This window comes from Kockiozyma suomiensis (assembly GCF_038497685.1).
Source record: "Kockiozyma suomiensis strain NRRL Y-17356 unplaced genomic scaffold V2V93scaffold_20, whole genome shotgun sequence".
Classification (NCBI taxonomy): Eukaryota; Fungi; Ascomycota; class Lipomycetes; order Lipomycetales; family Lipomycetaceae; genus Kockiozyma; species Kockiozyma suomiensis.
This window is the reverse complement of record NW_027117683.1, coordinates 119,299-131,194: the sequence shown is the minus strand read 5'-3', so window position 1 is coordinate 131,194 and position 11,896 is coordinate 119,299. Positions and strand designations below refer to the sequence as shown.

The window sequence follows — 11,896 nt, the reverse complement described above, 5'->3', positions numbered from 1 at the left end:
GAGTTGGGAAAAATCTAAACAAAGCGGGGCAAAGTTTATAACGCGTAGGCGTGTTAATACCCATAATAGTTGGTAGTGCATTTCAATTACAATAATTTACTATTTGTTTTATAAAAAGGTAGCATTTCAGATAAGAGATAGTATTGACAATAAATCATTATGGTTCTTTTATACTTCATCCTCGTATGCACAAAGCATAACCACTAAATGAAAAATCGCTGATTTTTGACGATAAAAGAAGATTTGACGCATGATATTGCCACTACGTTGCCGATTGTTCATCGTCACAAGGATAATTGACAGCATGGCAAATAAAATCACAGAAAGATCATCAATTACTAAATTCAAATCAAGCTGGAGGAAAAAATACTGGTATGGCTCTCTGATAGACCTGCAAGAACATGTTAGTGAACACTTGTTGGGGATTCTTCGACTGCACCGAATGATAGCAACAATATGTCTGTTAGAGCGAATTAAATGAGACCCACCTCCACATCAGATTGACTGAATAATGCAAAGATAACGCGTTCGATCGCCTGTCCTTTAGCGGTTTCTAGAAATGAGCGGACGGCACCGACAGCTACCAAAGCTGCGTCGTCGATAGGATACATGTAGGCCTGTGAAGCTCTCGTTATGATGAGTTGCATTATCTCCTCAATAGACAATTGATTAAAGGAATACATACACCTGTGCTAATGGACGGGAACGCGATCGATAGTGCTCCATTCTCGACAGCGACCTCAAGAGATCGCGTATAGCAACTGGCGAGCAACTTGCTCATAGTCGATCCGCGGCCAGAAGAGTAAACTGGGCCCACGGTGTGTATGATATACTTGGTAGGACATGAATATCCGGCAGTAATCTTTGCGTCACCGGTGTCGCAGCCTCCGAGAGTCCGACACTCTTCCAACAGTTTCGGTCCCGCGGCACGATGGATTGCCCCATCGACGCCGCCGCCACCGAGAAGAGAGCAGTTGGCCGCGTTGACGATTGCGTCGATTGAGAGCTGGGTGATGTCGGCTATGAGGAACGAGATTTTGCTATTGAGAGTCTGATCTGGCGGACGGCGGGGATGTGATGGTGCAAGAGAGATTGAGTGTGTCTGTTGGGCGTAGATCTGCGCGAGGGTGCGAATATCAGAAAGAGTCAATAGTTTTTGCCGTGACATGCTGAATGTGTATGTTTTTATAACTGCCTGTTTTGAATCGTGTGTGTGGACATCAGTAGAGAAGTTGGAAAGGAGATTGGGACTGGTACATATCGGTCAGGCAACCCTACAAGTGGCACCTATATGATAATCTATAAAGTAGGATAGGTACCAGAGAAGGTATACAACAACTACAAACGCAATACGCTTTACTCTCAAATAGAAGAGGAGAATTCAAAGGAGCAGATTGTCATAGAGCCTAGAGATATATTTATACAAAGAAATGCAAGCTCCTGAAGAGCTAGAATCCACCCAGATAAGCTTGCTGACTAGATACATGATCCCATGATGAAAAGAAACCCATATTTTTACTTTTGTGAGTGCGTTTGAGCGATTACTCGTCGGCGACCGAGACGGTGCGAGCTAGAGTGTGAAAAGAAGCGGTTAGAATGCTGATTCCTGAAGCCATGGCAGATTTCAAAAAATATCATTGTCAACATACTGTAAGTGAGCTGCTTGCTGTGGCTCACAACCGGCTTGATGATGCCGCGCTTCTCGAGCTCCTTGAGAGCAGCGCGAGCGACCGAGCCACCGACCTTCATCCGATCGACGAGAACCGAGACGGTAACAAGTTTGTACGTCGCGACATCCTTGATTAGCTTATCGTAAGTCGGCTGGTCGAGAGTAACGGCGTGCTGGGCCTTGTCCTTGACCTTTCCCTTTGACCATTTCTTCTTGGTCTTCTTGCTCGTGGCCGCGGCAGCGGTGGCCGCCTTTGACTTGGTGGGTGTTTTTGGTGGCATCTTGTAAAGATATTAGTATTTCGTATGATTTATATACGGCATATATATATATTATATGTATATATACTGTAATGATATACTAAAACTTCTGATACTCACTTTCGGTGGTGTGCTGCTATCAGAAACCAAGGTCCAGCAGCAAACTACTCAAAAGGCTCATGTCTCACCCCTGACTCCAACGTGACTGCTCTTTACCCTATGACTAGTCACGTTTATAGCCCTACATATTTCACGTGATTATAATGGTCACATGACATCACGGATGCTCATGTTCATCGCTCCAGGTATAGAGCAGCAAGCCGCCGACGAAATGGATCTCTCGGCGCTGCTTGCGAAAGAGATTGCAAAGAAGAAAGCCGCGGCTGTATCTGCGCAGGCTTCATCGGCATCGACGTCGGCAGACCCGCCAAAATACCTGCGTCGTGCAGATATCGAGGCCCAGCGTGCGAAGCAGTACCGCGAAGAGCAAGATAAGCGCGAGCGCGCACGACAGCTCGAGCAGGAGCAGCGCAGGCGTGAAAAGGAAGAGGAGGAGGAGCGACGAGAGAAGAAGCGCGTTGAGGCTGCGGAGAAGTATCTTGCGCGGAAGCGGGCTCAGGAGGAACTTGAAGAGCAGGAACGACGGGTAAAGAAGAGCAAGAAAGGTGGGCAGTTGCTTGAGAATATCGATAAAAAGGACGATGAAAGCTCAAAGACTGCAGAACTTGAAAATGCGAGCGAAGAGCAACTTGTTGAGAGACTGAGGCAAGTTCAAGAGCCTGCGCGGCTGTTTGACGAGTCGCGCGAGGAGCGTATTCGACGATTGCTTCGCGCAGAGACGAGAGCAGCAAAGAAGTCAGCTACGCCTGAGCAGCGACTGGCTGAGGTTGAGATGGTGATTGAGGAAGATCATTTAGATGATGAGGACAAGATTAATATGCAGATAGAGAAGTATATCCGATATCTGCTCCGAGAGTGGGAGAAAATGCTCCTCAGCCGAGAAAGTGAGTCCTTATTCTTTATTTTGTGCTCATAAACTTCACTGAATTGAATTGACAAAAAAAATTGTCTAGACACACCAGAGCAAGCATTCGCAACTCTTGAACAGACAAAGACCAATCTTGGTCCACTGCTGAGCCGGCTCGAGCACAAGAGCCTCCACAACGACATTCGACCTCGACTAGCCACATTAATTTCCCATATGCAGCATAAGCGCTACCGCGATGCCAACGACTGCTACCTCAAGCTGAGTATCGGAAATGCGGCCTGGCCTATCGGTGTCACTGCTGTTGGTATTCACGCGCGTAGTGCGCGGGAACGGATTACAGGCGACGGCGACAATCGCAAGACAGGATTGGCCAAGTCTCAGCAGATCGCGCATATTATGAGTGATGAACGAACCAGGAAATGGCTTACGGCTGTGAAAAGACTGATTACTTTTGCTGAGAGCCAGTGGCCTGAGTAGCAGTGTCTGACTAGGAAAATGTAATCGAAAATGTAAGATAGAAGGTGACAAATGATATGACGAGATTACAATAATAAGTAGAGAAATAAATAAATAAAATAACCAAATAATCAAAATAATAATAGCCATATATTTTATCCCTTTTACAACTTCTTCAGTATATTACTACTGCTTTTAGATATATATCAAATATCAATTCATACAATCTGACGTCAGAAACTTGATGGTTTTGCGAGTTGGGACAATTTTTCCCGTCCACGATATTTGACCTACGCAAAACCTACCTCATCCTTTTCTTTTGTCAACAAACAATCTTTGCTTATATTTTCATATTAAATATTCTCATACATATCTTCAAATATTTATAAATATACAACCCAATAAATAGCAATGGTTCAAATCACACCAGTCAGCGTTACAGACGAAAAAGCCGGAGCACCCTACGAAGACCGCGACGAGGACTACTCCGACATTTCAGACAACGAATCCATCATCTCTGACGACTCGGACAATTACGCAGACGAGACTCTAGCCGAACGCATCATTGCGCTCAAGGAGATCGTCCCGCCTCAGTATCGACCGTATTTCTCTTCTTTTGCCACGAAATCTGTTGGGGCGGTAGAATGGACTCTCAAAGCCGGATGGATCGTTACTACTTCTGCCCTGTTTTTCGCTTCGCCCTTGGCTATTTTACTTGCCAGTAACGCTGGTGGTTCACGGCAGGATTTGTCGACTCAGGCTCAAGAGTCTAGTGAGGTGCGTATCTAGCTCGCTGTTCATAATTGTGAACAACTGTGATACTAACTCGAAACACAGATTATTGCTCCCGGTGCTGCCTTGTAAAACCGCGGTTTTTCTGCGTTGGCTGAATGAGATTGAAGGTACAGTGTGTAATATACGAGAACAATAGGTAAATGAAAAAAAAGTGATTGAACATATTCTTCGTAATTGAAGTAAATTTTGGGTGCGAAAAATACCAATCCGATTAAAAGAAAAATACAAGGATAATATAAAAGGATAAAAGAAAAAGGCCACAAAATTATAATACTTTAGACTGAAATATTAATCTCTAGAACAAAAACACAAAAAGAAAAAAACACCCGAAACGCACAAATAGCATGCAAGTGCGAGTACTAATTATAAAAAGCAGAATCCGATAAACTATGACGAAAACCAAGCAACAAAACCGAAATGATAAAATGACTGTTTAAAAACAATTACGATGCAAATCAAAATGAATGAAAAACAAAACATAGACAAATGCTTTAAAAAATGAAGTACGAACTGTACATCAAAATCAAACCACATGAGCCTGCCGCTGCTGCCGCTTCGCTTTCTGTGCCACCGTTTTCCGCGACTTTGGCGCAGATTCTTGCCGCGGATACATTTTTCCTTCTCCCTCATATTCGATCCGAGAAGCTATCTGCGGATCATTAGACGGTTCGGGTGAAGGAGTAGGAAGCTGTTCTTGCTCATCATTGACAACAGGAGTGGTACTAATAGCAGTATTAGTAGCAGCAGCCGCATGCCGATTCTTCTTGCCCTTCATCTTCGCCTTTTCAAGTAATCTTCGTCTCTCAGCTTTGATTTTTCGCTCACGGCGTTCATTAACATCGTAAAGACTCATAAGGTAAACAGGAGGTTCTCCAAAAATATCTGTAAATTCGCAAAATTGACAGATCCAGATGGGCGAATTCGGATCGCGGCGGGGAAGCGGGCGGCGAATACGACGCTGACGACGAGGCGTATGCGGTACATCAGCATCTACTGTCAATGAGGATGAGGTTGGTACAGTCGCAGATGTAGATGTAGGAGCAGGCTGAGCAGCAGACGAGGAGTATAGAGCAGGTGGCGTGGAAGTGAGTAGGTTTCGTCGGAACTCGATAGCAGCAGATACCGGCGAAGCAACCGAGAACGAGAATGAAGCAAGAGACGGCGCAGAAGAATTTAAGGATGACAAAGAAGAACAAGTAGAAGACGGATATGTAGAAGAAGAAGAAGAAGAGGAAGAAGAAGAGCATGTCGAGGCCGAGCTTAGAAATACCTCAGAGGCCCCCGTGGGGCTTTTTGGTGAATAGAGACGAGAACCGAAACGCGCGCGCAGCCGTCTCCTTGCCCGCCGTCTGCGTACTGCAAGATACAATATCGACGACTGATCGAGATGTTGTTCTTTAGATGCTGCTACAGAGTGAGCAGCAGAAGTAGAGGAAGAAGTGGAGAAGACGGGCCGCAGCGAGCCCGGGATCTTCCTCTTCTTCGTGCCGACGTCGCATTCGCAGGCACACGCACAGCCAGCGCCGCCCACGGAGTCGTCGTCAAGAGACTCATCAGTGTTGTCAAAGCACTCTCTCTCGTCTGCGTTGTCGATGGGGAACAGGAGCGGGAGTCGGAAGAGCGACGGCGCAGGAGGGGTAGGAGGAGGAGGTAGAAGGTCGTTTATCTGCGGCGGACGAGTACGGCGGAGCTTTGGCAGCGGCAGGATTGGACGCACCATTGCAAAAAAGAAATAAGAGAAGAGGAAAAAGGAGAAAAGAAAAGAAGGATAGGAACGACAAGAAAAAATGAGAAAGAGATAGTTGAGACAAAAGAATGTATGTCGAATACACTCAGTATTCGGCCCAAGACTAAGAAAAAGGCCGGGTAACCAATCTCCGTCGGTCGACAACTTTGTATGCGCTGCTCACAGCTTGTCCATCTCTTGAATCTGGTTTGTATTCCTGCTGCTCTCGCGCGATTCCTCTTCTCTTTTATTATATTTATTGTTTTATTTGAAGCAGAAGAGAAACATGGATGCACCAGCAGAAATCACTCGCTGTATCTGCGGCCACGATGAGCTACAGACCGACGATCCAGACATCGACTCTGGTCTCTTTATCCAGTGCGATAAATGCCAGGTCTGGCAACATGGATACTGTGTCGGAATAGGCTCGGACGATTCTTTGCCGGACGATTATGCCTGTGAAAAGTGTCGGCCAGAGTTGCACCTTATTGTTGTGCGTCCGTCTGGGTGAGTTGCTGATCTGTTTGCCTCCATTTTCTACCGAGAAGGGTACTAACTATTTATATTAGACGAACGTCTAAGTACATCCCTCTCCTTGAAAGCAATCTGCCAGCGCGAAAAGAGCGCGAACGGCCAACTAGAGAGCAACGCTCGGCCCGCTCAGAATCATCGTTGCGCAGACACACCTCCTCGAATAGCACCTCGTCCACGACTTCGACGTCGACGTCGGCGTCGGCGTCAGCGTCGACCTCTGCCGCAGCAGCCGCAGCCGCAGCAGCTGAAGCTCATAAGCGCCGCTCAACTATGAACTCGCGCGACTCGGCATTCGAAGAAGTTCTTCGCAGCGTCCTCGAAGCCAGCGCGCACGAGTCGGGAGGTCATGGCGCGGCGGCAGGCGGTTCGGCAGACGAAAGCGACGTGCATAAGTCTGGTCGGGCGAGACGCGGCAAGAAGCGCAAAGCGTATGATGACGATGAAGAAGTCGACGATGTGGCGAGTGCTAATAATAACAGCAACAACGACAATGGCGGCAGAGATGATCGGCGAGCGTACCGACGGCGGCGGACTGGCGCAACTGCTTCTAGACGGTCTGTTGAGTCAAACTCTGCGTCGGCTGAGGAAGAAGATAGCGAAGTTAAGCCGAAAAGCGAGGGGAGATCTCGCTTGCGTCGTGAAAATAACGAGGAGGAAGAGGAAGAAGGAGAACGTGGTGAAGAAGACGAAGATGAAGAAGAGGAAGAGGAAGGAGAAGTCGCAGCTGCGGCAGAGGAAGAGGAGGAACCCAGTGAGCGATCAGAGCGGCGACGGATAAAATCAGCTAGCAATTCTATACGAAAGAAGACTGTTGCTGGTCGACGCGAGCGAGTAAGGACTACACCATCGCCGTCTGAGACTGCCGACGAGGCACCGGGATCTCGACGAGCGCGGAATAGTCGGAAAAGAAGCCGCAGACGCGAAGACGATAAAGAAATTAATAACATCAATAATAATAATGACGAGGAGTCTGTGCAGGCTGACGAAGGGGGAGAGGACGATGCCAAGAATATCAAAGCGGAACAAGGCGAGGATGATTCAAATCAGCAAGAACAAGAAGAACAATCACTCCCACAGCAGAATAAAGAAAAGTCAGAATCTGAGGGTACTGCTGCGGCGACTAAGATCGCCGCCGACGAGTCAAATGAACCAGAGGTCAAAGAACTGTCAAGATCGAGCGGTTCCGGGCGTCGAGCGCGAAAACGTCAACCAGTATCGCAGCAAGCCGACAACACGTACGACACTGATAACTCATCACATGGCGCGCATGGAAATAATGGCGTTGATAAGCCTTCAAAGCCACGAATTCCACAGAGTAAGACGAGCGTGGCGGAGATGCGGAAGCGAGTAGCAGCGATTCTTGAGTTTATTGGGCGTACGCAGGTCGATATGGCTACGGAGCAAGACGAGCGACGACGACTCTACGAGCAAAGCAGGATGAAGAAGCGGGTTGCCGTGGTTGTTATTGGCCAAATTGAGGAAGGACAACGAGAAGAGGAAGAAGGGGGGGAAGAAGAAGAAGAAGAAGTGGCCGAAGAGGCGGGACAGGATGAGATTGATGGAGTGTTTGGAACTCAGAAGATTAGTTTGGAGATGATGGATGGGCTTACGCGAAAGTTGCTGAAATGGGAGCAGGAGTTTGGACGACATGGTGATCGTCCGTGAGTTATGATTGTTTTGATTATGGTTTTGTTTTTGATGAGAATAATTAAGATATATTAATGCCAAAATGCCAGTAATTCTATAATACAGAAACACCCATACAAACTCCAAACTTTTTAAGAATCAATAGTAGGACCGAGACCTTTTTCCAAACCAAAAATATACTGATTGCATACAATAAAAGAAAAATCTAATGAACGAGGTTAATTTTCATGCGCATCATCATCATCGTCATCGCTAAAAACAGGTCTGGTCTGGGACTGCATTTCCACATCCGACAACGTATCAGCTTGTTTCTCCTCTAGCTTATCATTTTTCTTCTGATGCCGGCCTATTCTAATCCACCACAGCAAATGAGAAGTAACAATACCGCACTCCATGGCCGGCACGATTAAGTATAATACCATGCCAAGGTAATCTGTATCAGCTGTCGACCCATCAGCCTTTGTCTGCGGGAACCATAACGACGCAAAGGAGAACAAGGCCCCCGAAGAGTCGATGCAGAGGAACGGTAACGAGATACCAATAACTTGACCATTATGTTTTGCTAACTCAAAGTAAGGCGGGATAAGGCCGCCGGCAAGACACAGGGCGGCCATGATCCCAATCATGAGAATCGGCCAGCAATAAGGCGACGGATTAGATTTGTAAAGCTGAGATTCGCGAATCGGAATCGCTGCCGCAACTTGTAGTCCTGCGCATACTATACTAACGACGACGCAGTAAACGGCCGTCTTGCCGATTCGATAGTGTTTGCCGTAATAAAGACACTGAGCGTATGTGAATAGACATAGCGCGGTGAAGATCTGCGGCTGGATTTGCAACGAGATATTGGCTGACTGCGCGATGAAATACATCCCGAATAAAACACCGGCGCCAGCCCAGAGTAGCATCATCAACGCCGGCAGTCCATCTGTGGATTTTCTGCGGAAGTTCTGGTATATTTGCGGAATTAGCTGGATACACCAGAGAATGGTGCCAATGATGCCGAGCACTGTAGCCGTCTGTTTTACATTGATTAGTACGAAGTAGCAAGACCAAGTAGCAAGAGAAAAGTATTATACATACCTTATTGTCTTGATCCGCCATTTTTTAATAGTTTTCTCTTGATAGGAAGGCAACAAAACAGAAAAGTGCAGCATGGTCTCGACTGGCTGTTGATATCCAGACTAGAAACTATAAATCGCCGAAAGACGTCGCAGTGACATACTTGACTGGATCTTCTTTCCTATTAAGGAATAAACCCTATATAGTCTCTTTTCTGTCTTTTACAGACATTTTATGCTTCTTTATATTATTTCCATTCTCTTTGAGATTTCTTTATCTGTCTTGTATATATCTTTGGAATTTTTTGCTGCCTTTTTCCTTGCTACTTTCTTCCTGCATATCCGAGTTCGGTGGCGGGCGGGATGACATCATTGGCGGCGCCTCATCGGTCCGCTTAGCATATATACATTCCTACTCGCTACGACAGATTATTTCCCATAATTTAACAATTGTATATTCAAAAGAGATAAAAACAGATCCATACCCAACCCCTCAACCATACCAACAAAATATATAAAATATTATAATAACTCCATCTCCATCTCAGCATGCCCTGGATTCATACATAGAAAGAACAATCCCGTACATAGACTTAAGACATCATTGTGTAGTAATTAATAATGAAGAGAAATAAATAAAACCCAAAGCAGACACATCAACCATATGAAATAAAGAAAAAAAAAGCACTCCGCTCAATGACCGGAATAGAATAAAACCCTGGATCCCATTTCTTTCTTGCACATCAGATTCGAACGTAAATGCGATTATACAAATACCAACTAAAAAACCCATGCCTTCTTTGTTCTCATCTCAAGAGCAAAAGACGTTAAACAAAAAAAAAAAAGAAAAACAAGACTTCTTAAGTTTATATCTAGTTCTTCCAGAATTCGGAGAGGTTGCCACCGGCACCGTTGAAGACCAACAAGTTGACAGTGTCAGCGGGGATGCCAGTGAGAACATCAGGAGTGGCATAGTTGATCATGTTAGCCTTCAACTTGGCGGGAGTAAGCACAGCAGAGGCAAACTCGGAGCCAGACTCGGGCTGGAGCGAAACAAAGTACGCCATCAAACCGCAAATATGAGGCGACGCCATCGAAGTACCAGAGATGGTGTTGAGAGCGTAAGGAGAGCCGATCCAGGTCGACTGGATGTTAAGACCAGGTCCGAAGACATCGACGCACTTGCCGTAGTTCGAGAAGTAGGCACGCTCGTCACCAAGGGTCGAGGCACCAACAGTGATGGCCTTGTCGGCAGCGGCGGGAGAGTACGAGCAAGCATCAGCATTGTCGTTACCGGCAGCAACGGCAAAGTGCATGCCCATGTCAACGGCAGCGTTGACAGCCATGTCGAGAGCGGGCGACTTGCCACCACCAAGAGACATGTTGGCAACTGAGCCCTTGAATCCCTTCTTGTTGGCCTTGGCCTCGGCAGCGTGCGACTCAGCAGCGAACTCAACACCCTTGACGACATCAGACATAGTGCCAGAGCCGTTGGACTTGAGGACCTTAACGGCAACAACATTAGCCTTCTTGGCAACACCGTACTTTGCACCAGCAACAGTACCAGAGCAGTGAGTGCCATGTCCGTTTCCATCGACGTCGACGTCGCCAGAGGGAATGGTCTTACCCCAGAGCGCGCGGCCCTCAAAGTCAACGTGCTCGACGTTGATACCAGTGTCGATAACGTAGGCAGTGACACCGGCACCACCCTCAGAGTCGAAAAGATACTTGTTGAAGGTGCCAAAGTTCAAGGCCGGGCGATGGGAGATACGAGCAAGACCCCAGGGAGCGTTCTTCTCGGTCGCAAGCTCGGAGGCATACACCATCGAGTCACGCTCGACGTAGAGAACCTGTAAGCATGTGGGGTTAGTATCTCAAATGATAACGATGATGGATAGTGACAGCAGTAGAAAGGGCCGCAGCACAACACAAAGAGATACATACGTCAGGGTGGCGACGGATCTGGTCGATGGTGGAGGCCTCGAAGCGGCCAGAGTAGCCCTTGAACGAGTTCGCAAGGGAGTAGACGTGCTTAAGACCGTGCTCGAGACCCGACGCGAGGAACGGGTTCTCGACGCCGCGCTTCTTCATGGCGACGTCGTGGACGGAGCGAACCCAGCTGTGGTGGGTAGAGGCAGAGGCCTCATCGACGTGCTCCTTAAAGACGATGATGTAGGAGTCGGGAATGATGTGCTCAGCAGCCGTGGAGGTGGTGAGGAGGGGTGCGCCCTCACCGGTGGCGGCCTCCGCAACGTAGTTGGGGATGACGAAAGCGGTCGCAAGAGCAGCGAGAGCAAGCGGAGCTGTGATGAAGAACTTCATAGTGCAGAGAGGCTGGATGCTTCAAGGGGGGTCTGCGGATGGCTACGGAGGGAGGTTTGGGGGGAAGAGAGAGAGGAAGAGGAGCGAGGGCTAGACTAATAGCGGGCGCTATCTGGTGAGAGCATAAGTGCAACAGTGTTTGGGACGAGCTAGATAACGTGCGTCATACAGCACAAATGAGCAGGCAGCGTTGCATATATGCCGGGGCTGCGGCGGTATCAGCCGATCTGGGCAGTTGTTGTCTTATCACGCAAAATCGCGCTGCTCTTCCGCTGCTCGGCTCCTTCTCAATCGGCTCCTTGTTCGGCGCATCAAAGGTATTGCTGCTGCTACCAAAGTTCGGCTGCTTCATGCCGTGCTCTGTCTACTTCCAATCCCACCCGAAAACCACATCTATTCATAAATGCGTGCCGCCGATTTAATGCTTAGTCATTTAAG

General features: G+C 47.6%; 8 protein-coding genes across 8 annotated transcripts; 3 read left to right on the top strand and 5 right to left on the bottom strand.

Moving 5' to 3' along the window:
• Positions 1 to 102: 102 nt before the first annotated feature.
• Positions 103 to 1,339, bottom strand: V2V93DRAFT_376557 (A1pp-domain-containing protein). Its single transcript, XM_066911783.1, has 3 exons — positions 686 to 1,339; positions 489 to 617; positions 103 to 391 (listed from the first exon to the last, which is right to left on the bottom strand). The coding sequence occupies exons 1-3, from the start codon at positions 1,166 to 1,168 to the stop codon at positions 350 to 352; spliced, it is 654 nt and encodes a 217-aa protein (XP_066763079.1). The 5' UTR covers positions 1,169 to 1,339; the 3' UTR covers positions 103 to 349.
• A 58-nt stretch (positions 1,340 to 1,397) lies between these two features.
• Positions 1,398 to 2,052, bottom strand: V2V93DRAFT_376556 (40S ribosomal protein eS25). The gene is made up of 2 exons (XM_066911782.1): positions 1,650 to 2,052; positions 1,398 to 1,570 (listed from the first exon to the last, which is right to left on the bottom strand). Exons 1-2 carry the CDS (start codon positions 1,948 to 1,950, stop codon positions 1,542 to 1,544), a joined length of 330 nt encoding a protein of 109 aa, XP_066763078.1. The 5' UTR covers positions 1,951 to 2,052; the 3' UTR covers positions 1,398 to 1,541.
• A 197-nt stretch (positions 2,053 to 2,249) lies between these two features.
• V2V93DRAFT_402238 (uncharacterized protein) lies at positions 2,250 to 3,520 on the top strand. Its single transcript, XM_066912600.1, has 2 exons — positions 2,250 to 2,933; positions 3,003 to 3,520. Exons 1-2 carry the CDS (start codon positions 2,261 to 2,263, stop codon positions 3,392 to 3,394), a joined length of 1,065 nt encoding a protein of 354 aa, XP_066763077.1. The 5' UTR covers positions 2,250 to 2,260; the 3' UTR covers positions 3,395 to 3,520.
• A 181-nt stretch (positions 3,521 to 3,701) lies between these two features.
• Positions 3,702 to 4,464, top strand: V2V93DRAFT_137144 (mitochondrial outer membrane translocase complex, subunit Tom22). Its single transcript, XM_066906828.1, has 2 exons — positions 3,702 to 4,150; positions 4,211 to 4,464. The coding sequence occupies exons 1-2, from the start codon at positions 3,785 to 3,787 to the stop codon at positions 4,235 to 4,237; spliced, it is 393 nt and encodes a 130-aa protein (XP_066763076.1). The 5' UTR covers positions 3,702 to 3,784; the 3' UTR covers positions 4,238 to 4,464.
• Positions 4,353 to 5,981, bottom strand: V2V93DRAFT_376551 (uncharacterized protein). The gene has a single exon (XM_066911781.1). It carries the CDS (start codon positions 5,886 to 5,888, stop codon positions 4,692 to 4,694), a length of 1,197 nt encoding a protein of 398 aa, XP_066763075.1. The 5' UTR covers positions 5,889 to 5,981; the 3' UTR covers positions 4,353 to 4,691.
• Positions 5,982 to 6,087: 106 nt separating this feature from the next.
• Positions 6,088 to 8,164, top strand: V2V93DRAFT_376550 (uncharacterized protein). Its single transcript, XM_066911780.1, has 2 exons — positions 6,088 to 6,401; positions 6,464 to 8,164. Exons 1-2 carry the CDS (start codon positions 6,181 to 6,183, stop codon positions 8,091 to 8,093), a joined length of 1,851 nt encoding a protein of 616 aa, XP_066763074.1. The 5' UTR covers positions 6,088 to 6,180; the 3' UTR covers positions 8,094 to 8,164.
• Positions 8,116 to 9,305, bottom strand: V2V93DRAFT_376549 (PQ loop repeat-domain-containing protein). Its single transcript, XM_066911779.1, has 2 exons — positions 9,159 to 9,305; positions 8,116 to 9,094 (listed from the first exon to the last, which is right to left on the bottom strand). The coding sequence occupies exons 1-2, from the start codon at positions 9,177 to 9,179 to the stop codon at positions 8,294 to 8,296; spliced, it is 822 nt and encodes a 273-aa protein (XP_066763073.1). The 5' UTR covers positions 9,180 to 9,305; the 3' UTR covers positions 8,116 to 8,293.
• A 260-nt stretch (positions 9,306 to 9,565) lies between these two features.
• V2V93DRAFT_376546 (peptidase S8/S53 domain-containing protein) lies at positions 9,566 to 11,509 on the bottom strand. Its single transcript, XM_066911778.1, has 2 exons — positions 11,081 to 11,509; positions 9,566 to 10,986 (listed from the first exon to the last, which is right to left on the bottom strand). Exons 1-2 carry the CDS (start codon positions 11,456 to 11,458, stop codon positions 10,009 to 10,011), a joined length of 1,356 nt encoding a protein of 451 aa, XP_066763072.1. The 5' UTR covers positions 11,459 to 11,509; the 3' UTR covers positions 9,566 to 10,008.
• Between the last annotated feature and the right edge of the window lie 387 nt (positions 11,510 to 11,896).

Excerpts from the sequence above, each read along its gene's own strand:
- V2V93DRAFT_137144 (XM_066906828.1), top strand. The coding sequence starts at position 3,785 with ATGGTTCAAATCACACCAGTCAGCGTTACAGACGAAAAAGCCGGAGCA. Across the intron at positions 4,151-4,210 it reads AGGCTCAAGAGTCTAGTGAG|ATTATTGCTCCCGGTGCTGC; the intron begins GTGCGTATCTAG and ends CTCGAAACACAG.
- V2V93DRAFT_402238 (XM_066912600.1), top strand. The coding sequence starts at position 2,261 with ATGGATCTCTCGGCGCTGCTTGCGAAAGAGATTGCAAAGAAGAAAGCC. Across the intron at positions 2,934-3,002 it reads AATGCTCCTCAGCCGAGAAA|ACACACCAGAGCAAGCATTC; the intron begins GTGAGTCCTTAT and ends AAAATTGTCTAG.
- V2V93DRAFT_376549 (XM_066911779.1), bottom strand. The coding sequence starts at position 9,179 with ATGGCGGATCAAGACAATAAG. Across the intron at positions 9,095-9,158 it reads TGGCGGATCAAGACAATAAG|ACGGCTACAGTGCTCGGCAT; the intron begins GTATGTATAATA and ends AATGTAAAACAG.
- V2V93DRAFT_376556 (XM_066911782.1), bottom strand. The coding sequence starts at position 1,950 with ATGCCACCAAAAACACCCACCAAGTCAAAGGCGGCCACCGCTGCCGCG. Across the intron at positions 1,571-1,649 it reads CAGCAAGCAGCTCACTTACA|CTCGCACCGTCTCGGTCGCC; the intron begins GTATGTTGACAA and ends TTCACACTCTAG.
- V2V93DRAFT_376557 (XM_066911783.1), bottom strand. The coding sequence starts at position 1,168 with ATGTCACGGCAAAAACTATTGACTCTTTCTGATATTCGCACCCTCGCG. Across the intron at positions 618-685 it reads TCCCGTCCATTAGCACAGGT|GCCTACATGTATCCTATCGA; the intron begins GTATGTATTCCT and ends AGAGCTTCACAG. Across the intron at positions 392-488 it reads TCAGTCAATCTGATGTGGAG|GTCTATCAGAGAGCCATACC; the intron begins GTGGGTCTCATT and ends ATGTTCTTGCAG.
- V2V93DRAFT_376551 (XM_066911781.1), bottom strand. The coding sequence starts at position 5,888 with ATGGTGCGTCCAATCCTGCCGCTGCCAAAGCTCCGCCGTACTCGTCCG.
- V2V93DRAFT_376546 (XM_066911778.1), bottom strand. The coding sequence starts at position 11,458 with ATGAAGTTCTTCATCACAGCTCCGCTTGCTCTCGCTGCTCTTGCGACC. Across the intron at positions 10,987-11,080 it reads AGATCCGTCGCCACCCTGAC|GTTCTCTACGTCGAGCGTGA; the intron begins GTATGTATCTCT and ends ACATGCTTACAG.
- V2V93DRAFT_376550 (XM_066911780.1), top strand. The coding sequence starts at position 6,181 with ATGGATGCACCAGCAGAAATCACTCGCTGTATCTGCGGCCACGATGAG. Across the intron at positions 6,402-6,463 it reads ATTGTTGTGCGTCCGTCTGG|ACGAACGTCTAAGTACATCC; the intron begins GTGAGTTGCTGA and ends TATTTATATTAG.